Source organism: Leptonotus elevatus, chromosome 14 (genome assembly GCF_054856555.1).
Source record: "Leptonotus elevatus isolate MCC_2025b chromosome 14, RoL_Lele_1.0, whole genome shotgun sequence".
NCBI lineage: Eukaryota > Metazoa > Chordata > Actinopteri > Syngnathiformes > Syngnathidae > Leptonotus > Leptonotus elevatus.
Window position 1 is genome coordinate 11504720 of NC_141252.1, and position 23435 is coordinate 11528154.

A 23435-nucleotide genomic window follows, 5' to 3' on the forward strand; every position below is an offset into this window, starting at 1 on the left:
GGTGGGTTGTGGAAAGGACAATCGTGTAGATTACATTGTTGACTAAAGTCACGCTGTTATAACAGATCTTACAAACTTCACCTTCGAGAAGAGAGAGCATCATGACGATCATGTCCTTCTGCAGGTCCAGCAGCTCCTTTAATAACTCAATCTGACTGGAGTCCTGTTAGAAGATAAAAGGCAGGACTGAGACAGCTGATGGCCTCCTTTGAACTTTGCCGTTCATTGCATACGGTCTGCTAGTAGAAACCTGCCCTATAAGGCCCCAAAGTGCACTTCTAGGTAACCTCCATCCATCAGAACCGTGTTAATGTTATTTTCGGTATAAAAACAGATGTTTCGCCAGTCCAACTCATTTGAGGTCTTTATCAACTCTGGATTCAGGACACCATCAATCTCAGGAGACCAAAATCTGTCCCCATTAAATTTAAAGCCTTACACCTGTTCTCTGCCTCACTAAGCATCTTTAGTGGAATATTTTTCAAGTTAAAGTAGGCAATGCATGTTTACTTGAGGTAAAACATAGTAAAATAAATAAAATATTGCAAAAAAACAAACAAAGCTGTATATTGCACTTTTAAAGCAATTATATTGATAATAACGGACATATTAACACATAGTTTATGCCCAAGGTCAGCAACCTTTACTATCAAAAGAGCCATTTTTTGAAAAAAATATATATATCTGTCCGTAGCCGCAAAAACATTCGAATATTGTGATGAAGGAAACAGTGTGTTCGTGTTAGTCTAATGTACTGACGGCCCAAGAGCTAATTAAAGCTGCACCAGAACACAAAAATATGAGAGAAGCATCTAATACTTTCAGATGAATTTTCTTCTACCTATCATCTTCGATTTTTGGATTTCTGTTGTAATTTGTTCGTACATTTTTAGACTTTTCTGCCTTTCTTTCTGTCAAATTTCTAACATTTTTGGCAATTTTATGGACATATTTTCTGCCTCTCTTCCTCCTTTTTTGGACATTTTATAGCTATATTTTGACTTATTTTTCTTTTTTTCCGAGCAATTTTCTGGCACTTTTGTGGACACTTTATGGTCATTTTAGGAATGTCCTCTTTCGTTTTTGGACATTTTTACGGTTGTCTTCTTTCCTTAAATCAATATTCTGACTTTTTGGCAATTTTTAAGGAATTTTATGGTCATTTTCTGCCTACTTTTGTTTTTGGACATTTTATAGTTACTTTTTGAACATTCTCTTTTCTGCCTTTTTTGGTTAAAAAAAAATTCGGACTTTTTGGCAATTCCAAAAACATTTTATGATAATTTTCTGCCTCTCTTCTTTCGTTTTTGGTCATTTTACAGTCACTTATTATAAAATGTCTTCTTTTCTGCCTTAAAATCGTTTTGAATTCTCTGACATTTTTGGCAATTAAATGGACATTTCACGGGAAATTTCTGCGTTTCCTCTTCCCTTTTGGACATTATATGGTCACTTTTTTGGACATTTTTAGGTAATTTTTAAAACTTTTTCATTTACCTTTCGTCTCAAGTTAAAATTTTGGACTGTGGCAGTTTCTTGAATATTGAATTGTTCATTTTTATCTAAATCATTAATTCATTTGAAGAATATTGGATCTAAAAATTCTAAACAAATATGCAAAATATATATATATCTTAAAATATCTTTTTTTTTCAGGGAGTCACAGGAGAGGGACTAAACAGCCGTAGGTTGCAGACCCCTAGAATATGCCAGAATACAAATTACTCTTTTTGATAGCACTAATCTATGTTATTGCCCATTATCTATTTTATCAAGTTTGGGTCTCAGCAAGGAAGAAAATGTCCAATTTGGAAGAAGAGCTGAAAAAAATGTTGCCACCCTGATTGAGTATAAGTGTCTTATGAGAACACCAGAAACTACTGTCAAATATAGATCAAAATGTCATACCTGGGATAACTTCATCTGCATATTTGCAAAAACATGCAGGAAGCCCACAACTGCATCCCACAGTCTGCTATGAGCCAGACTCTGTTGGTTGCCTATGCATGGACCCTATAGCACACAGCACAGCTCTCAGGTTATAAATTAACAACTTGCACTCAGATTGGTCATAACGGAACTCCTGTTGTCACACCTGTATGTACTCTGTTAATGAGTTGAAAACCTGCTTAGCAACTGCCAGCGCTCTGGAGAAGTTCCTCTGACCCGCCTCGTCAATGATATCCTTTCCAGAGTAGTACCAGTAGAAATCGCTGATGGATTCCTATCATCAAACAGTGGGAAATATAATAGAATAGACAATTTAACGTGTGTTATATATATTTAAGGAAGTGCTCATAGGATAAGATCACACCTGAAGTCTGAGCAAGTAGTCCACAGTACTAATAATGATGTTAACTGTAGTTGTGTTTCCTGTCTGTGTCCTGAGAAAGTTCTGGAAATCTGAAGATAATTAATGGACCAGATTAAGCATTGAATATTCATAAACGAGATAACATGTTACCATTTGGTCTAAGTGTGTGAACATACCGTTGTTGTGTCCCTCACACAGAAGCTGCAAAAACCTAAAAAGATCCTTAGTGAACTCATCATTCTGAAGCACTTTGGAACCTGCAAAGACAAGAAATCAAATGAACGGTTTGTTTCAGCGGGAAAATAGACAGAGAACATTCCTCATTTTAATACAGGCAATAGTGGTAGAATTGCTTTTGCATATTTATAAAGCTGCTTTCTAGTTGGCTAATTACATATACAGTAAAGCATCCTCCATCATGGGTTCTGGGTTTTCGGTCCCATGATTTTTTCTTCTTCTTCTTTTTGGTTTATAACTCGATTTTGTTACTTTATTTGAGGGGCAATTCCACTGTAGACCACTAGATGGTGGTACACTATTTAGTCATACATACTGCGTAAATTTGATTAAAAAATGAAAGCAGGAATTACAGTATTTTAGCTTACCCTAGTTTTTTTGCTGAAGATTATTAAATGTCAATCCCTTTCAATCCTGCTTTTTACACCTACAGAAAGCAGCAGCTGTAGGTTCATTTACAATGTACATATTTGGGCGTGATTATTGATACATATTGTGAGATAGGTTTGTTAATTTGGCTAAAATAGGATCTGTTTACTCTGAAAAAGTAGAGGGATAGATATACTGTTGCACTGTTTATACCATATATTGTGTTATTTATCCATTGCTCTTGTGCTCATTATATTATGTTCAAGTGGTACAAAAACATGACTAAATATGCTATTTCCAAATAAAGTAAATTTCACTTATTGCTAGGGTGGTCTGGAACGTGACCCCCATGATGGAGGGGGATTACTGTACAGCAAAAATATAACAATAGAAATAAATCGGAGCCGTTTTGTCCAAACACCAGCAAAACCCTACTGCCTCTTGCAAACAAAGCAAACATTTGACTCTTTTACCTTGGTTAGTATCATCCAAATGAAGGCAAATCAAAACAACTGCAAGCACTACCTTCTTGCGAAAGAAGAAGGAATTTGGGTCACCTGACCACAGACTGAGCAATATAGTGTATTGATCTACCAGATGTTAAAATGAGCATGCATGCGTTCGGTCAGGCTGTTTTTTTTTCTTCTTCTGTAAATCAGGAATAGTGCTTGTAATGCATTCAGGATGCAAAGGGGGGACAGATCAGAGGAGTATGAACAGAGGAATCAAACGGGGGAGCAATCATGATGTCAGCATTGCATAGAAAAAGTAGAGTAGAATCTAAACCATGTATTTACCCCGCTCACTCACGTTGACTGCGACCGATGACATAAAAAATGATCATAGGAACACACAAAAAGCAGACATAAGCAAAGGAGAAGACATTTATATTCTATCACAGCCACAGGAGAGATTGATCGTACTCCAGATGCACTGTAACTTATCCATACATTGATTTGCAACGTAAGCTTGCAATTGAAGTTTTAAAATACAGTCTACTCTACACAGGCAGGGATTAAAACCGTTACCATCACTTATGCCTGAGTTTATGAAGTGGAAATGAGCTGCAATATGCATCATCACAATTGTAGGTACACGTGCACAATCTAATGGGATCCAATGAAATACTTTTATTGACCTCTGTAAATGTAATGTAATCAGTTACACTGTTAACAACTGTTCAATTGATTGTGCAAATGTACCTAATGACGCTATCAGTGACTCTATATACTGTATGCAAATCTGCATTCAAATTGATGCATCCCATGTAGAAATACTGTTAATTGACGTCACAGGTAATTGGTTGACCACAGTAAGACAGGACTTGGACATACAGTAACACAGGTTCATCTGTGTGATGACAATATCAACATCAAATAAAAACATGATATGAAAATGGAATTGTGCAACCCCAGAAGAGCAAAGAAGTCAGAAGATCCAGAGTGCCCAAATGATGTGGTCAGCAAGGCAAAGGAATGAGAACTGTACGAGCCTGAGAATTTTTCAGTAACCAGACTTTGTTAATAACAGTGTTGAATTCATACTTAATGCATACTGTCTCGGATGGCATTCTAATTTCTAATCTAATCTAATTAGATTGGGTAGTTGTTGTGCCTATTGAAGTGGCAAGTCATCACAAGTGAGAATGTACCTGCCATTTACACACTGTATGTGTGAACTGTTGTTTTATTGCTCTCTGCCCGATTGATAACAGTATTGTGTGAACACTAGAGGGCAGACTTTCACGTTTAGGCATGCTTGTGGATATTCTCATTCATCATCATTTCTTGAATCCGTCGCAAATGGACTACTCTGTTTGTCTTCAAAGACGTTTTGCCTCTCACCCGAGAAGGCTTCATCAGGCTTGGTTAGGACAGGCCTGCTTTTTAGGCATGTGGTGCGTGGGTCAAATGAGAAACACTAACATTATGTACCATACTGTTATTGTACAATTACGTGGGCAAAAAACAGCACCAAAACATAAACAGTATTTAAGTACCAAGGATATTTAAATCGCTTTTGGGTAATTTTGGGCTGCTGAGTCCGAAAATGGCATCCATGTTTTTACCATGTTTTTAAATTGTCTCTAGCATTTGGAACTTATTTATTTATTGATTTAATTTTTTGTATTTAAGTTTTTTTAAAACCGTTTTTTTTTCTTACAGTTGACAAAATATACTTGAATCTTTAGTAAAAGTAGAGTTTGTGCTTTGATGTCTTCTCTTTTACAAATATTACAAAAAATTGTTGACTGTTAATATTGTCTAATTGTTTGAAATGTTGCTTGTTATTTACATGAAACCTGATCTGCATATAAAAGGCTCTCTGTGAAAATTATTACAGTAATTTCTGGACTACAAGCCGCTACTTTTTTCACTTGCATTCGACCCTGCGGCTAATACAAAGGTGCGGCTTATCCATCAAAACAAACCAAGTGAGCCCAAGTACAGTAGAAGAGACAGAACGAGAGCGAGACAGTTTGCGCCCTCATTATGGAAAAGAAAGTAGGGTACCCGGTGAGGTAACATTAATTTAAAACACCTGCAGCTTACAATCGGGTGCGGCTTATATGTGTAAAAAAACTTGAGTATTCCCCAAATTTAGCTATCGCGGTTTATAGTTAGGTGCGCCTCGTAGTCCAGAAATTACTGTACTGTCTTTCACGATTTCACGAGCGCATTAAAAATGAAAAATACTGTATGGACATGCCTGAAAAGAGATACAGCCTCACCGCCTAATCAAAGTTGTAGCATGACGAGAATACCAAACATTAACATATTTTTAAAAACAAAAGCCAATTCAGAAACAAAAATTGCCATTTTAGAATTCAGCAACCTCAAAATACCCGAAAAACCATTAAAGCTTTCTTGGCAGTAAAATGTGTGTTTACTAGTGTTAGGGTGGAAAAAAATATTAACTTAGGTCAACGAAACATAACTCTCGGATTTACAAGTATGTACAACTCAATTAAAAGTTCGTGCAAATAAAGTCAGATTTACATTATTTTGGCCTGAAAATGACAACATAATAATAATTGATAATAATTAATAAAAATTAGGCAGTCTGTAAGATAATGTTGGTGCTAGTGGTTACATACTTGATCCTTCTTCTGTTACCATCCCAAGACCTTCTGCTTTGTTTTGCCTCTCAAAAGCATTGAGGTCCAGCACACTAAAAAGGAAGAATTAACCGTTATTGTCTCATATTAGATTAGGTTCATAAAATTAATTTGAAAAAGGTTGAGAAAAAACATTTGTGTCTTTGCTACCTGCAAGACATCATTAGTCCTGATAAGCTTTTGAAGAAGCCGACATCTCGCTTCTCTTTCAAGTAGTCCAACATTTTCTGCACAAAACAAGGAAGTTAAAAGTAGGTTGATGTAGCTAATGAAATCATTTCTAGCTCTGGGCGGCCATTACCTGCTGGACCAGACTGTTCCCCCCATTGAGAATGGAGATACCCAGTTTCAGGGTGAAGGTCACCATCGCATCCAGTCGACCTAATGACCTCACAGTGTAAATCATTTTATACAGTATAGCAAATGTGGTGTGTTTGTGGGGGTGGACAGGTACCTTTACTAGCACCAATCATTTGGAGCACCATCTCTGCAGCCCCGCGGTCGTGCAGTCGGGCCTGCTGGTACAACATTTTTTGCTTCTCCATTTCCTTCTCCTAAAAGACAACACAAGGAACATACTGTGAGGAAGAAAAAAAAAAAGACTGCCACCGTTTGCTTCAATCGTACCTCAAATGTTTTCTCTTTCTCGTCATTCTCCTCTTCACCTTCAGCACAACTCTGAGAAGGAAATATGAGGTAAAACCGGCACATTTTCACATCCATAAATGTCATTGAGACAATAATGTACCTTTGCCATCATATCTGCGTATGCGATATATAAAGGATCATCTTCCAAAGAGCTAAAAAAAAAGAAGAAGAAAATAACAAATATTGCATGGTTAAAGGATGCATAGTCACATATAATGTGCCATCTTCGTGTGTGTGTGTGTGTGTGTACTTGTACGTACTACATTGTGAGGACCAAAATACGTCTTTAACCAATAAGGACCAAAATACGTCTTTAACCAATAGATTCAGGACATTTTTGTGAAGTGAGGACATTTTGGCCGGTCCTCACAACTCAAGACCTCTTTTTGAGGGTCAAGACTTGGTTTTAGAGTTTAGGTTTGAATTGGGTTATGGTTGAGGTTAGGGTAAGGAATAAGGGTAGGCAATCATTTTTGAAGGTTGGGGTTAGGTGAAGGGGCTAGGAAATGCATTACGTCTGTGGATGTCCTCACAATTATATAAGCACAAGAATGTGTGTGTGTGTGTGGGGGGGGTGTGGGTGTGTGTGTGTGTGTGTGTGTGTGTGTTCACCTGCACTCTGTAAGAGCATTGTGGCTGAAATGCAGAATGAGCTGGTGAAGAGGATCCGGCTGCTTTCTGACCTCCTCCTCTTCCTCCTCCTCGACTTTGTGTTGTATTTTCTGGACAAGTCATAACCTCTTGTTAGCAGTTGATTATGTGACAGTACCTGATTATAACTTTTACCACTGACAAACTATTTTAAGAGTCTAAGGGCATACACTGGAAGCATGCGGAACTTCAAGCACAAGCAAGGACGAACATGCTTGCTAACACACAAGCTGAGATGACATGCAGCAGCTTTGTAAAGAATGTCAATAAGCATGATTCTCCATAATTATATTTAAAGTGGAAGTCAATCCAAAAATAGTTTTGACCATAACATGTTCAATGCAGCCCCACTGGTCTAAATACGGTATTCTGGTTAACATTGCGTGGCATATGAGTTAAGCAACAAAAACCAGCCGTTTTAATCCATCTCAGGGGCGGCCATTTTGCCACTTGCTGTCGATTGAAGATGAAATCAATGTTGTCAGGTAACAACTAATCACAGCTCAGCTTAAAAAAAAAACAGGTGAGCTGTGATTGGTTGTTGCCTGAGCCCTGAGCAACTTTGATGTCATCTTCAGTCGGCATCTAGTGTCAAAATGGCCGCCCCCTTAGATGGATAAAAATGGCTGGATTTTGCTTCATAATTCATATTCCACAAATATAATATTATTCAGAATGTCATGTTTAGACTAGTGAGGTCACATATAACATATTATTGTCAAGAAATGTTGAAGGTTGACTTCCACTTTAAACAATTCTACGGACATCCAATGATTTATTCAGGAGAACAAACAACTCATTGTCCCAGAAAAATGTGTAACCCTAACTATTAAGCATGACACCAAAAGTCAAACTGGATGAAGCACTGCAGTTGCACGAGATGACAATCGAGTGATATTGCTCTGACATCGTCAGTGATGTCATGCTTGCTACACAAATGGCTGATAAGTCGGAAAAACACCTTCAAGCATACACAACACTGTCACAGATACAACAAAAGGAGGCGGGGCAAGCCTCCCCAGGGCACATGGCCACCATCGCGAATGAAGACTTTGGGACCGGCTTTTACGCTTTCAGTACTTACTGCAAGATCCTGTACTAGCTTCTCCTCAAAAGAGTACTCTTCTGTTTCTATCCATATTCTCTGATAGGCCAGGAGGAAGAGGTTAATAGAGCGATGCCTAGGGAGGGGGTAAGAGGAAATTTGCCTGGGTTAGGTCAAAGCAGAGGACAGGAGGGAAGCAGGCCTTTCAGAAGAGGTTCAGACTTGTTAGTTCAGGGTACTGGTACAGCCCGCTGGTCACAAATACTGTTTCAAGGACTCGTCACGTATGGAAGTAAAGACAAAATACGTGTGGATATGCTTTCAGAGGCAGCATGGTTGGACAAGTGGTTAGCATGTCCGCGATATAGGAAATTGATGAATGGATGCTTTCAGAGGAAGACCGCAGCATCGCATACTGTATGCCACAAATTGGTTGCGAGCTGTGAGGAAAATCAGAAGAAGAAAAAAAATCGACCACAAAAACTGTTGTCTGATTCAACCCTGCAAATACTTTCCCCCTTATAAACCAACAGACAGACCAGTGGTGAAACCAGCAGGGACATTTGAATGAATGGAAGTTAAGGTTTGTGCCTGGAGGGAATTCAGCAAGGGTCCGTTACAAGAGGTGCGTGTGGTGTCAGCAACATTGTCAACACGGGTCAATGCTACGTTACCGTCAGCATGGAGAGCAGACTGTCATAGTCTGAGTTCTCATGCATTTTCTCCAGCCAAATATGTTGGTAGGCATTCAGGAAGTAATTATTGTTTTTGTCCCTGAGGGAGGCAAGTACAATACAGTGTGACATTGAGGACGCAACAAAGATTGAGTTTGCATTATCCTTCACATGGAAGCTAGTATTCGGGAACAGAAACGTGTCTGCATTGGAAGCAGAGTTTAATAAATGTTTGCTATGCTGGGTCATATTTCAATGTCAACAACCGGGAATGAATGTGACATGCTGCCTGCCAGGCAAGCAGGCAGGCAGGCAGGTTGCCGCAACTGAGCACATATTGAAGGTGGCCGCCCTCCCTTTTGGGCCCCGTAATTGTTTTCCTCCTACTGTAGCTTGCTTCCTGTAATTGAGTTACAGACCAGCAGGGCATGAAATTGCTAGTGTCCCTTTTTGTATTCCTTGAAAACATCTGCGGGCCAGACATTTTTCCTACAAACATAGAGAGGGAGCCTGTGCATTAATGCATGGTCAGAATCCAGGTAGTGAGAAATGGAGGTTGTGAGTCAGACAAGAGGCAAACAACAGTTGCTGATGCTGCAGATGCTATCGGAACCTTGAAGTTGACCAATAATTGACAACAAATTGATCATGTTTTTAACATTATTTGGTGCATATAAAAACCCCTGTGAGTACTGCAGATGTTTTTCTCCCAATACCTCGGCAGGTTATAGAGTGGAGCCATCCGGAAACACGCAACGACTGCTCTTTTCCGTTGCTTAGACAACAACTTTTGCCAGACACATTTCTTGGATCTCAGTGGTTGCTCCACCTAGAAGAGGAAGAAAACACTCAGTCATATATGCATCACCACAAGAGTTTGAAGGCAGACTGATATACTGTAGTCATGATATGGGTATGTATTGTGGTGTTTTAGGGGTGTCAGGCGATTAAAGTTTTTACCCGTAATTAATCGCGTGACTTCAATAGATAACTCATGATTAATTACACATTTTATACTTGTTCTAAATGTACAATAACATATTTAAGTTTTCATACTCTTGTTAACATAAACGTGGATTTTTTTTTTAATTAATAGAAATATGGCTTCATCTTTTAGCCATTGATACAGTAATTTCATAATAATTCATAAAATTGAGTTGAAAATTAAAAAGATGTACTGTACTGTAAAAAACGAGCGTGATATTGATTTGTGTTGAGGTAGTTTTTCTGCCACTAGATGGCATAATTGCATTAGTAAGATGTCGTTGATAGCTCAGTGCATTTTTCTTTTCATATTAAGAGCTATCAAATCTTTAAAATGAAGTAAATTGTAAAATTTCTGCACATTTTTTAAATTGTTAAATACAACTTGACCACAGTCTCCACATATATATACATGCATTATCATTAAATGTATTACTGCAAAATTTTGACGAGAACGTGTCTGCTGCTTTGCGATTGGAATTCTCCCAGTACAGGCTTTCCAAATAAGGGGCAGTCATTAATAGAGCGTAAAAAAAAATAAATTGTGGCGTTTAAGGAACTTTAAATCAACTCAAAATTAACACACTAAATTTGACACCCCTAGTTTTTATACATATCATACTTATCCAATAAAAAGCATGGATCCCCTGAATTATTGTTTATTCTTCTCATACCACAAATAGATTCATGCAGAACCTTCCTTCCACTTAGGTACGCTACGTTAAAACTGCAGTACTCTCACTCTGTCTGATCAAATATCAACAAATTAAATAAACAAACAAAAAATATCAACAAAAAAGCATTTCAACAGAATTGCTTATCTTCTTTTTACTAGTCCCTTGCTAATAGGCAGCATTTGTTGTGAACCCAAGCCTTATTTAAAAAAAAAAAAATGTCATGCCCATCAGACACACTACGCTCTTAGAGACACACTTAGATGTCAGTGAGAGAAAATGGAAAAGGGGTCTCAAATCTATTGTCATAGCAGGCCATATTATAGTTAAAGTGTCCCTCAGAGGGCAGATGACTAGAAAAATCTTCAATCATTGAAAATAGTGGCCACCAAATTTACTATTGTTCAAGTCATGTTAAGAAAAGATTTGATGAGAACAGATGCTTGTCATATCTAAATTAACATTTTTGTCCAGATCATCTGTCATGATAAAAAGAACAAATCCGCTGAGCAAGAAACATGAAGTGGACACATTTTATTTGCTTTAGCGGGCCACATAAAATGATGTCTTAAGAGTCAGATACTTGTGCACTCGGATAGTCCTCCAAATTCATTTAGTGCCATTGACGGCTATATATGTCAAAAATCCACTTTAACTGGACTGGCAGTGAATGAGTTAAACGAGCAACAATCATTTTTTGATGCTCACAGATTTCCACCACAAAAACTGTAGCATAAAACACTTAACAGCATATTTCCAGTGTCCATTGCCCTCCACTTAACGCACAGCTGTTTGCTGTCAACACTTTGAGACAGTGTGAAAAAATGCAAATGTTCTACCTGTTCCAGGTTAAAAACGGCAGCAGAGATCCTCTGGATACGGTCTACCACCCCGTCAGGATCAGGGGGGCCCTCGCCTCGTATCATTATATCTTTGTAAAGGTTTAATTGCCACCTCACAGCAGGGTCTTCCGACTGGGAGCAAGCATCCAAGTAACATGTCAGGTAGAGCAAACGTACATCTTGCAGGGTCGGCTATTGTATGCCTCTTACCTTTTCTCTGAGGTGAAGATTTTGCCGAATGTGATCTTTGACCTCGTCGTCTGTGTCTCTCTGTAAAAACAAATATTCACCAACTCGGTCATAACATTTCACGTTTTATCAAAGCCGCACACTTGTGGAATGAGTGGATTTGAGTCTGACCAGCAGATAGCGCGTCTTGGCCAAGGAGATGAGCTCCTGGTCCCCTGGGGTGCACATGTTGAGGCCGATTGGAAGCATCTTTTTGAGAGCAGCCACGATCAGTGACGTCTGGATGGAGTAGAACTCGCCGCGCCTTTTCTTGTGCTTCCTCTCCTGGTCTTGTCCCCCAGACTGAAAAATACAACAACAACAAAACAATGTTTTCCCATCCCTGGCACAATCAACCAACAGGTGGTCTCTATTCAAAAAGAAAGATGTTCGGGGAGAGAAAACAAAAAACCATGGTTAAAAAAAACAAAAAAACTCCAGATTTTAGCTTAGTTGAAGCAGCAGGCTCTGTAAAAACAAAGCATACTTGTACTTACACACGTGGACAAAATGCTGTTGATGTAAGAAAAACCCACAGTGGTCAGAGAAATACTGTTACTTGAATCTGACAACAGTAATAGCAAATTGCGAAAAGTAGCCAATAAAAGTCAGACATTGCTTTGGATTCTGGATCAACACAATTATTATTTTTTTAAACAAACTCATGAAACAGGCCTGGACGTCCCCTGATTCCCTTAATATTTTGGTGCACAACCTTATGAGGCAAATTATTTTTGTAACTTGTGTCAACTAAGGCCAAGCATTCTGACACTGCAGCACATTTCTAAGAATACATTGATAGTCTTCCATTGTACCCTGCAAAGAATCAAGACACCCTGTGACAGACGTAGCAAAGCAGCCCCAGAACACAACACAATCTTCTTCTTCTCCATGTTTCACAGTAGGAACAGTGTTCTTTTCCCGGTAAGCTCATGTGACCTGCCAAAAAGTTCCAGCATTGTCTCGTCTGTCCACATTCTCCAAGGAGCTTTGTGGCTTGTCAACTGTTTCATGAGTCCATTCTGTTAAATCAGATTATTATTATTATTATTATTAACCAACAATTTTGTCCACGTGCATATTCACAATGACATAAACATACATACAAACACACCTAATACATATAACCACAATTATACACACTTGAGGCAATTATGCCCAAATACAGTACATCACAATCTATCAAACAAAAGCACAACTGGCTACAAAGGGTCTAGACATCATTATTTCACCCCTAAAGACAATAAAAAGAACCAAAGAAATTCTCTATGTGACACACATTTATGAAAGAAGAAAACACAAATAAGAAGACACAAATAAGATTAAGGGACATAATAATAAGACTTCACTATAAATTACAAAGCACAGAGGCACAATGCGCTATTGGCTTTTTAGCTTAATGAGCCAATAAGCTGTCATGTAAACATGCGCTGCATCACTCTACCTTTTCCTTAAAGGACTGTATGAGACAGAGAGAGAGACAGGAAGGGAGAAAGACAGGCAGATAGCGGATAAGGATGACCGTTAATGGAGGCACACATTCACCACTTGTGTGCAATGACAAATATACAGAAATATTTGTTTCTAATGGATGAGCGTTAGATGCATAGAAAAGCACGCACACAATTACACACTCTTAGAATAACCTTGTTGATGTAATTTGTTCTCCTAATTTTTCCTGTTTTTGATTCAGAAGCTTTTGAAGGAGAGTGGTTTGACTGGTAGGAAAACAAGAGTATTTCCACATGCACAAATGAGGCAAATAGAGAAAACCACTTTCACTTTGCTTAGTCTTGGACCCAACAGAAATAATAGATGGGCCATAGAAAGAGATCAGACTCTTCCGTCATCAATACACAATGGAAAACAGGACTCATTGGGGAGAAAATGACACTGTGAAACAAAACATAGTGAGTAAAGCATCTACAGATGAAAGTCAATAAATGAGTGTGGAAAATGGAATTTATTTCATTTGTTCAATCCAAACACTGAAAATCATTACAGTATATAGAAGAATTTCAAACAGAGTGAAACTTGTTATGATTTTTGTTTTTTTTGTAATAATTTTTGCGATTGGTTTGGTGATCAGAGCTAATGAAAAGGTTTAAAAAAATTATTATTTTTTTAACATGGAAATTAGGTAGTAAATTGTTTCCCTCTGTTTTAGTGGCTCAGTATAATCATATAGTCATTTTCACTTTTTGAATTGAACAACTTAACTTATTTCACTAGTCTGCCATATTCTAATTTATTGAGCTGCATCTGTACATGACTACGGTAAACGGCTGTTTTTATTCCGATTGCTAACCTAGATAGTGCCTTCACGCATAATTTATTGCAATATATAATCCAAAGTGCAGTGTGTAATGGATAAGAAACAAACCTTTGACATCTTAGTTTTATTGTCTCCAGTCAAGAAGGAAAGATTGTTGATTTCATTCTGGACCACAAAGTTCTGCTCCTCTCGTTTGAAATTCTGTAAAAAAAACAAAAAAAAAACAAAGACAAATAAAAACTGATGAATCTGTAGATAAATCTATGTCCAATCTACAATCTTACATGTGATTTGCACCAGAGGATAAAAATTTCAGCAACCATCTTGAAGAGCTCATTTGAGTCAGCATCTGGTTCTTTCAGCCATCTGGACCTGCAGCAGAGGGACATTTGACTTTGACCTTGTCCACCTGAAAAGCTCCCTCATCCTGAGCTAACCTGTTGTTGTCCACATAGCGTATGAGCATGGGGTAAAAGGCATAAAGGTCCCTGCAGAGCACAGCAAACTCATCCAGGATGAGCAATTCGGCCTCCTGTGTGTCTCCCCTGCTGTCTGCTTTCAAAAGCTCCTCCTCGGCCACCACCTTCACCGTCTTCTTCTTCAGCTTCTCCAGGGTGGGCAGGAAGTGACTCTTTAGCAGGTCAGTGCGAGCTTTGCTGATGATGGGCTGCACGTACACTTGAAATGCAAAAATGGGAAAATAGAGGGTGTATTTAGTCCAATCCACTTTATTTCTATAGCACATTTCATAAACAAGCGTTTCCAAAGTGCTGCACATTAAAATCCACACACGATCATACAAATAAAACCTAGTAAAATCTATAAACAATATCTATAAAATCAATAAAATACTAAACTACATAAAAAAATACATTAAAAAAAGATAAAAACAAATAAAAAATAAGCATGTATTGTATTTATAGTTGTATTTTAAGTATGTCATTATTTCCTTTAGTAAATATAATTTAACCTCATTTATTCAACAACCATAAGAAGATCTTGTCTAAAAAAATAAATACATAAAAAAAAAAAAAAAAATTAAAACATAAAAACAAATAAGCATGTATTGTATTTATAGTTGTATTTGTTCAACATCCAAAAGATGAGATGTTTAGGAAATTAAAGTCATAGGGCTCAATGCAGTGTGCCTACCTGCAATCCTTTTCATCCACGAGGCCTCATCAATGCCCAGATTGTTGTTAAGGATTTTCAGGATGTTGCCCAGAATGAGGCTGAGGTGCTCAGAGGTGACGGTGGCACAGCATATGGTACTGCCACCAGCTGGCTGGTTCTCAGGTCCCTTCTCCCACCAGTAGGACAGGTAGTTACAAAGCATGGGCAGGACCACCTCAATCACATGGGGCATCTCTGTGTAGCGAGCTCCCGATTCGGCCATGTCGTTGATGTCCTTTATGAGCCCGTCGAGCCGGAGCATCCCGGGACACATTTGTTCAACTGAGTCCGGAATGCCAAGGACTAAAGATACCAGTGTGGATTATACATTAAAGCAACATAGTTCAAAACGGGTCTTATTTAGAATCACTGCAGATTTGGCACCTTGAGAGGACAACATGTAACTTACTGGCTCGTTCACGGCCACTCTTGGTGTTAAAGACTGAGAAGGAGTTGTACATGTTGAGCATTGGCTCAAGGAAAGCCACCGGCATGGCCCCCGCCAAGGTGGCCAGACACTGGCCGAGAGCTGGCAGTTGTCTGGGGGGCACAGAGAAGGTGGCATGGATTTACAATTGCTCAACTCCAGTATTCATTCAGTGCCATTGACGGCTATAGACGTAAAAAAATAAAAATAAATAATTAACTGCCGTGGCAGTGAATGAATAAAGATACCGTTCTACGTAGATGTTTTTTCCAGTCCCCAGAGCATAGAGACTGGTTAGGATCCGATAGCAGGACACTTGGACATCATCCACTGGAACAGAAAAGAACAAAACAAGTCAAACTGAATCACTTTGTAACAGATGAGTTGTCCTTGACGGAACATGTCCAAACTGTTTCTTCGTAGCTGGCAGGGATGAAAAGCCATTGTTCAAATGTTAAGGTTTTTAATGAAATACAATTTAAGCCAGACAATCTGCTAGAGAGTTAAATGACTTGAAATGTATCATAGCTACTATTCAATATTGTGAAATACACTATCAGGGCCCTATTTTCATTCCCAGCGCAACTTTTGCGCAAAGCATAGTCAAACGTTTTCTTTCTTTTGGTATTTTGGTATCTAGCGCAGATAGCAGAGGGTATTTCTGCTGTTATGGGACATTAGACATTAGAAGTGGCTCCCTCATTCCATTTGAAAGTAGTTGAGAGAGCGGCATGGTTTACATGCTGGAAGGACTTGTTGGAGATTGTCACGCGCTAAGTGCATTTACAGTAAAAGGAACTGCAAAAAGATCTCCACTTTTCTCAAAATAAAACAAGCGTCACATTTGCCGTGCACGTGCTCGGTCATATATTAACAGTGAGAACTTACAAAGCAGATCTATTCCAAAGTGATGTTGCGTGATGTGTTCGAACAAAGCGGTCAGGATGGGGAGCAGAGCCACCGTGGTGTAGTTGATGTTCTGCGACACGCCTTTCATCTGCGAGCGCGAGTGAGTGAACTTCCCCAGCTTGAGGTTCTCGAACGTTCTCTCCAGATCCTCGGCGGCATTCTCAAAGAACGTCCTGAGCCCGACCCTCACCAATTCAGAGCCCGACTTCATTACTGTCCTGCAATAGTGGCAAAGCAATATATTGGGTAATAAATGACTACACAACCCTTGGCATGTAAAGCACAGCACTTCTCAGTATGACCGTCCACCTTACCACCTCTTGCACAGAAACCACGAGTGATTTATTCAATAAATTACGTAAATATATACATTAAATCTAAGGTGACTTTGCTAGCGCAGAGTACAGAAACACTGTAGGCAAAGCATTAATATGATTAGTTTGCCTATTTTCAGCATTTCATAATTCATAGTTAAATGAATAACAAGGCCTTGATGTGTTCCAGTAGAAAGGAGAAATGAAAGGCAAGACAATACGGCCTTCATTATGTGTGAGCTGCATTAACAAGCAGCGCATTGGAAGCCTTGGGCATCATATGCTGCATGCAACCTGTTTGCTTAATTAAATGCCAGAGTATGCTCTTTGCTAATGCCAGTGTCTCCCACAAGACACTCTAGCAATAAGAACATTTCTTGACTAATATATTTTAATGAGGATACAATACAAATGAGTTGAAGCCAGGAAAAGCTGGCAAATCCTTTCAATGTTTTGTCTCCTTTTGAAAGAGTGCTTTTGTTTGGACTTCAGTAATATCATTCAATGTATTATTATTATTATTATTATTATTATATACACCCACCTGGTATCCAGTGTGTGGGCCAGGATGTGCAAACAGCTCACCATCGTGGTTGAGTCACTTCCTAGAAGATAACATGGGGAAGCAGCTATGACACATTTCCAGAAGCATTTTAATGCAAACACAATGTAAAATAATAGCAGTTTCTTAAAAAATAAATAAATAAAACAAACTCAAAAGTTTTGCACTAGCTTCAAAATAAATTAAACTAAATTAACATTTCTGTGCCACAGTAGTAATAGTCCAGTTTTAATGTAAGGTTGTGCTTAACTTTACAAATATAATTTCCTACAAAATAGTGCTTCTATGCAATCCTTTGTACAAAGTGTGCCACTAGAAGCAACTCGGGCTACACATAGTTCATCTAGACAATTCTGAGAGACTGTGAATGAAAAAATTACAAATGGGAAATGGAAATAAAATGCAATGTTTTCACAAAACTATTAAGAATACAGCATTGTATGTCTTTGGATACTGTTGCATTCCAGAGTTTAAAATGTATTTATTTGTTATTCAGGTAAAAAATTGAAAATGTCTTTTTCATCGTCTAATACAAAACTAACAAAAATACAAAATATCATACGGTCTGTTGTACCTAGAATAAAATTCTAAAGAAAATGTTTTGTTTTATTCAAAACCCTAAATAAGTTCTGTAAGTCAAAGCACTTTAATTTCAGTTAAGAAACACACAGACATAAGAAATGGAGCCATACAGACAACAGCTTACCAAAGAGAGAGATCCTATGTCTGACAAGAGCTGCCAGTTTACAAAACAAGCTGGTTGTGTGAAAGTTAGAAAAGGGCACAAATTGAGAAAGTTACAACGAGGAAAGAGCTGGAAGAAAGAGCGTGAATAAAGTTTGTTGTCATGCAGTGAGTGTTACTGTCATGCTGTGCACACGAGTGGCGTGACCTGGTGACCATCTCTTTCTCCTTGTTGGAGGCATAGCCGCTGCTGCTCAGGTTCTGGTTGGGTGACGACAGGAAGTAGAGGGAATGATTCTTGAAGTATTGGTCAATGAGCGGTAGAAGAACCTGGTAACAAATTTACATATATCAGCTATTTATTCACTTGTACACAAATCCATCCCAATCTTACTTTGGCAAAAAACTTGATTTCTTGCTCATGAGGTGACCTGTCTGTTTTGCCACTGGCAGCCATGGCCTCTGGATTAAATGTAAACGTAAATTAGAATGAAACCAATCGTTCGCATGCTTCTAATAGTCACATCTGTCGCGTTCTCATACCGAGGTGAGAGATGAACTCCTGGGCGGAGTCGACATACTTGAGCAGCTTCTTGAGGAACCTGTAAGCAAATCTTTTCTCCATGGAGGAGGAGTCCTGCTCCAAGTCCCTCAGACCTCTGCGACACAATGAGCACGAAATGTCGATGAGCTCCCGAAAGAACCTGAATTAGTCTCGTTTGTGTCCACCTCGTGATGATGTAGCCGCTGATTTGCAGGAAGCGGAAGAGATCCTGAGCCTTCTCCCGATCCCGAGCCTTCTCCTTGGCTGTCAGCGTCTCATAGGGCACCAGCAAAGGGTGCGTGCCTCCACCTAAAAATGCACAGCGCCCGCCCAATTAGTCGTCGGTAGCCGAGCGAGCAAGAGGGAAGATGCTTAATGTGATGGAGGCATAAAATAATGTGCCTGGACAATGACCACGCTTGCCAAAGCACTCTACCATGTCGGCAAAAAAAAGCCCTTGTCAAGAGGTTTGAACTATTTACTGGTGACCTTTCACATAAGACTGTAAAACTTCAGATGTATTTGTTAGTGAGTTTTTGAATGTATGTGAACTACAATTGAGTGCATCATTTCTAAATCACCTCGACTTCCAAGGTCACTCTTTTTTCTTTTGGCCCAGATATTATGGTAATTCTCAGCCACCACCTCCACCATTCCCTTGGACCAAAGACAAAACAGAAGGAGACCGTATTTTTTTTTTTAAAATGTAGTTTGTCTATTGTTCTTTGATAGAAAAAGTCAACAAACGTGTGGTCACTCACTTGCAGCTCTCTGGAGAGGATCACGTTGCTTGTGTCTATTGGACTGGGATTAAAACCATTTGCCTGAAAATGTTCAAAACAAACGTGTGGGCGTGTCCGTTACAGTCTGCGCGATTTTTCATCATACCTGTGAGGCCTGAGAGATCTTTCGTATTTTTTCATTCTCCCTCTGTTGAGACATGCTCTCTCCATCTCTGGCCCGGTCAACGCTCCAGCCCATTGCCAGCATGCTCTTCAATGACTCCCTGATTGGCCATCTGTAAATCTCTTTCTCCTTCACATCAAGCGGTAACAAAGAATCACCTTTGTTCTTTCTTCTATCAGGACATTTTGGACAATTGTAAGATGATTTTTCCCCTACCTTCTCTGTGAGAGCTTTGTATGTCCTGAGCTGTGGGTGAATTCTAGCCTTCTCATCCACACAGTCTCCGTATTTCCACCCAAGCAGCACCTGGAGAACAATCACAGCGGATTGTGACGGCTAAGGCAGCTTCTCCATTGTTCCCTAATATCCGCCGCACAATGATGCTTGTGGATTTTATTCTACTCGGCTGTTTCTTTTCGCAGATGCAACAATGAATCATGTGGTGTGGTAGTGAACATTAAACAATGGGAGGGAATTGCCCCTCGATGCAAAAACAAGCTACTTTGTTGTTATGACAATAAAAATAATAGTCAAACATTTTTGCATAATCAAGAATTGCAAACATACATTTGTGGTGACATTATACCTTCTCTGCTGACCATTTCTCATGAGAATGTTCAGCATATTTGTTGACAAAGTGCTCGAGCTTCTCTGGGAGGGCAATGCTGAAAAATGACAGAAGTCTACTTATTTCTTTTCCTTTCATACTGCAAAGTTTGTAAACAAACATGAATCATGAAGCTCCAGTGTGGCTTACTTAGCAGTTGTGATAGGTTTGGGTTCAAAGTTGCCTTGAGCATTTACACAAATTGGCTTGTCCACTGTTCCGCTAATGGCGGCGTCCACATAGTCAGGTGGCAAAGCTCCGGCTATGGCGCTGAGGCAAGGCATTGCCATCTTGAACAGCTCTGGATCGTATTTCTGCGCAAAAGGAAGAAGAAAGAAAGCTGAAGAAGAAAGCTTTGCCTAATTGAAGCATTGTCATTCATTGCTTGCTCATTCAAATTGGGAGGAGAACGAAGCAATGGCAAGACAAAGAGGAAGCCTGCAGAAGAGACGATGATGTGATGAATTATCTTGAGAGCCCTAAGCACGAGCATACTTAGGGCTCTGGATCAATATCATCCATTCGGATATTGATGTTTTTAGGCTGGTCTTCTGCACAGACTCTTTCATGAGCATGCATTTGGATAAATGTGCTGAGTCCAGACATTTACAATATCTCACGGTATGAATGCCAAGCTGTCTTCTGCACACATGCATGTTCATTAAATAACCAATCCAACAACTCTAAATAACATAAAATGTGCTTGGTGGAGAAATTTCAACGAGCACATATAAAAGTCTCAGGCTCGCAAAACCAGGTTGAGCTTTTTGCTTGCGACCAGAGAGACGTGATCATCCATAGGATTTAGTTTTGACACTAGAATTAGATTTTTCAGTTGTTGATGTTGTCGTCAGGTATTATGTCAAGGAAGTTTCTCTGAAATTGTATGACAATTGATAATATAATAATACCAAAAAAATAGCAAAACCTCCAAAGATTTACTAATTTAACTTCCAAATTAAATTAAATACTTAAGACTATATATATAAATACTGTAGGTTTGTTTCAGTAGTGAGACTTGTAGTTGAAAGTATATACAATCTTCTTGCTTCTTATTCCTTAGACTCCCTTTAGAATATTTGAGCTCCTTATAGTTTTTAAGATCCCAGCTGCTCACTCAGTACAAGCACACGTACTAGCTAAACTATTGCTAATGATTACATCATATAGGAGTTCTATCTTTGTCGCAATTTACTTGCATAGGGTCTAATCTGATTATGACTCCCAGCGCAATCCTTGGCGGCGATGTACCCTCTCTCCAATATGTTTAGTAGGCAGGCTTTTTCATTTGACCCATTACGTTACATCAAAACAGAAGCAGCAGGGAGCCAGAAGCAATCTGGAGCCATGCCGAGCAGTAAAATCTAAATTTCAAAACATTAATTGAAACTGCACAACAATAAAATTGCACATATAATTATAATTCATATCGTTTTGTAATTGGCTGTGTAGTATATCACAATAGGAACAAGAGAAGATAATGTTTGAATACCGTACTCTCAACGTTTAAAAATGGTTAATGCTAAAAAAAAACTAAAAAAAAACTAATGGGAATATATCATTGTGGACCTCTTTACAATACACGTATTCGATACAGTAGCGTCAGAATAGAGCAACTTTGAAAGCTGCTCCTTGATACGTAGTGCACAGTTTGACCAGACGTGGCGCTGGCGAAAGTGCTGCTCGTGCTAACATTATTTTGCCATCCAACATACCAAAAATATTATTTGGGTATGCATATGACTGTTGTCATAAACATGTATGCAAAGTCAAGTAAAATACTGGGATACATACCGCCTTGAAGGCCATGTATCGGGATGCATGTGTATCGCGATACGTAACGTACCGTCGCCGCTGTATCGTGATGCACGTTGTATCAAAAGGTTGTTGGCAATCTCCTAATCCTAGTTTTAAAGAGTCTACAAAGAACAATGTTCTTTCTTATTCATTATTTGAAGGACTATCACTTCCGAAATTGATGCTATCTTTCTGTTAGCATTTGAATGGGATCCTCCATTCACTTTAGCATTAGTGCAAGGCTAGCGATGTTTTAAAAACGAAGCATGCTTTGCATTTAAATATACTGTGGATGCAATTATTTTTGTGTGTTTAGTTTTATAATTAAGTCCAACTGGGGTGTCATTAAACATCTTAGAGGACGCTTAGGGATGGCAGAGTCACATTGATTCACTACGGGCTTGCTACAAGCAACATGGTGCATTCAATGTAATTTCACAACGTAGGGAACTTGTAAACGCACCTCGCCGTTCTGCACAGTAATAGTTTTTCTTCAATTATTACATTATAAAGATCGAGAGAAGCCAAAATCGAAATCATGACAAAATGTCGATTAATCGTCCAACCCTAATTGTAGGGCAGTCCTAATAGTCTATGCAAATGAGCATGGTGCCTTACCTTCTGAGACAACGAATCAAACACTCCCCAGAAGATCTTCTTGGTGAGCTGGAGTTCGTCCTCAGAAGCTGTGCCGTAGCTGCCCCAGCCTGATGGAAGGCAGTAGTACTTCCAGTTTTGCTCATAGTGATTGGTTAGCAGCTGGAGGACAAAACGAGACAAAAAGTCATTTAGTATGAAGTGATGAACAGAATTTGCACTTCATTCTATTAGAACACTAACAGTAAGCATGGAGGCTGTGGAAACGCAAAGAAGCAGCATCTCAGGCTCAGCGCAAATTCATTCTGAATGTGTCTAAATAAAAGTGGGTCCCCTATTTCACAGGCCAGTCACATCTTATAACATTTGTACTTTTTTTTTTCCTGGGACGCAAACGGAAGAAGTGGCTGAGCGGAGCCAACAAGCCTGTAATCACAAAATCGAATACTTCATCCACATGTTTTTTCCTTCCTTGCTGCTGTTATCTTACTCGTCCAACATTTTGCAAGACTGCACGTAACCAGAGTACCAGAGAGAAGAACAGGTCCGATAATAGGCAGGATTCCGAGGTATGCAGGCTAGGCTACAGAGGGAAATGCAATAAGCGATTTAAACACAAATATAAAGAGAAAAATATGTTGGCCACCCTGAGAGGCATCTTGCAGTATTCAGTCAACAATGGTACATCAAAGACGAGGCGGTGCAGAAGCTGCTGCAGCATAGAGGGGCGAAGGTGCCTGCAGAAAAAGGCGAGAACGAGATAAGAGCGCCTTCTTTGAGCTGCTTTTAACCATCGTCACTGACTTGAGCGACAAGCCAGATCCGATTTATTGTTAATCTCAAGCCCTGGCGATGT

The 23435-nt window shown here is 39.1% G+C and overlaps 1 protein-coding gene across 4 annotated transcripts in view; it reads right to left on the reverse strand.

Moving 5' to 3' along the window:
• The window catches only part of LOC147162971 (ryanodine receptor 3-like), a 96455-nt gene that overhangs the window by 7880 nt on the left and 65140 nt on the right, over positions 1–23435 (reverse strand). Inside the window, exons 49-88 of one of the 4 annotated variants that reach the window (XM_086094306.1) lie at positions 23226–23316; positions 22601–22741; positions 20336–20499; positions 20165–20243; positions 19795–19884; positions 19561–19707; positions 19434–19496; positions 19254–19329; positions 18858–18981; positions 18672–18787; positions 18523–18590; positions 18337–18458; positions 18151–18200; positions 17427–17487; positions 16548–16786; positions 15908–15989; positions 15642–15772; positions 15212–15535; positions 14497–14737; positions 14344–14431; positions 14168–14260; positions 13229–13243; positions 11917–12087; positions 11767–11826; positions 11554–11688; positions 9773–9885; positions 8422–8518; positions 7299–7408; positions 6787–6838; positions 6666–6716; positions 6493–6592; positions 6340–6419; positions 6189–6265; positions 6018–6091; positions 3718–3735; positions 2491–2571; positions 2315–2403; positions 2096–2224; positions 1909–2013; positions 82–163 (exon numbers count right to left, since the gene is read on the reverse strand). In XM_086094306.1, the coding sequence (XP_085950432.1) occupies positions 82–163; positions 1909–2013; positions 2096–2224; positions 2315–2403; positions 2491–2571; positions 3718–3735; positions 6018–6091; positions 6189–6265; positions 6340–6419; positions 6493–6592; positions 6666–6716; positions 6787–6838; positions 7299–7408; positions 8422–8518; positions 9773–9885; positions 11554–11688; positions 11767–11826; positions 11917–12087; positions 13229–13243; positions 14168–14260; positions 14344–14431; positions 14497–14737; positions 15212–15535; positions 15642–15772; positions 15908–15989; positions 16548–16786; positions 17427–17487; positions 18151–18200; positions 18337–18458; positions 18523–18590; positions 18672–18787; positions 18858–18981; positions 19254–19329; positions 19434–19496; positions 19561–19707; positions 19795–19884; positions 20165–20243; positions 20336–20499; positions 22601–22741; positions 23226–23316 (4229 nt within the window). Of the gene's footprint in view, positions 1–81; positions 164–1908; positions 2014–2095; positions 2225–2314; positions 2404–2490; positions 2572–3717; positions 3736–6017; positions 6092–6188; positions 6266–6339; positions 6420–6492; positions 6593–6665; positions 6717–6786; positions 6839–7298; positions 7409–8421; positions 8519–9056; positions 9157–9772; positions 9886–11553; positions 11689–11766; positions 11827–11916; positions 12088–13228; positions 13244–14167; positions 14261–14343; positions 14432–14496; positions 14738–15211; positions 15536–15641; positions 15773–15907; positions 15990–16547; positions 16787–17426; positions 17488–18150; positions 18201–18336; positions 18459–18522; positions 18591–18671; positions 18788–18857; positions 18982–19253; positions 19330–19433; positions 19497–19560; positions 19708–19794; positions 19885–20164; positions 20244–20335; positions 20500–22600; positions 22742–23225; positions 23317–23435 lie in introns of all 4 variants that reach the window. The other 3 variants (XM_086094307.1, XM_086094308.1, XM_086094309.1) reach the window with 3 other exon arrangements.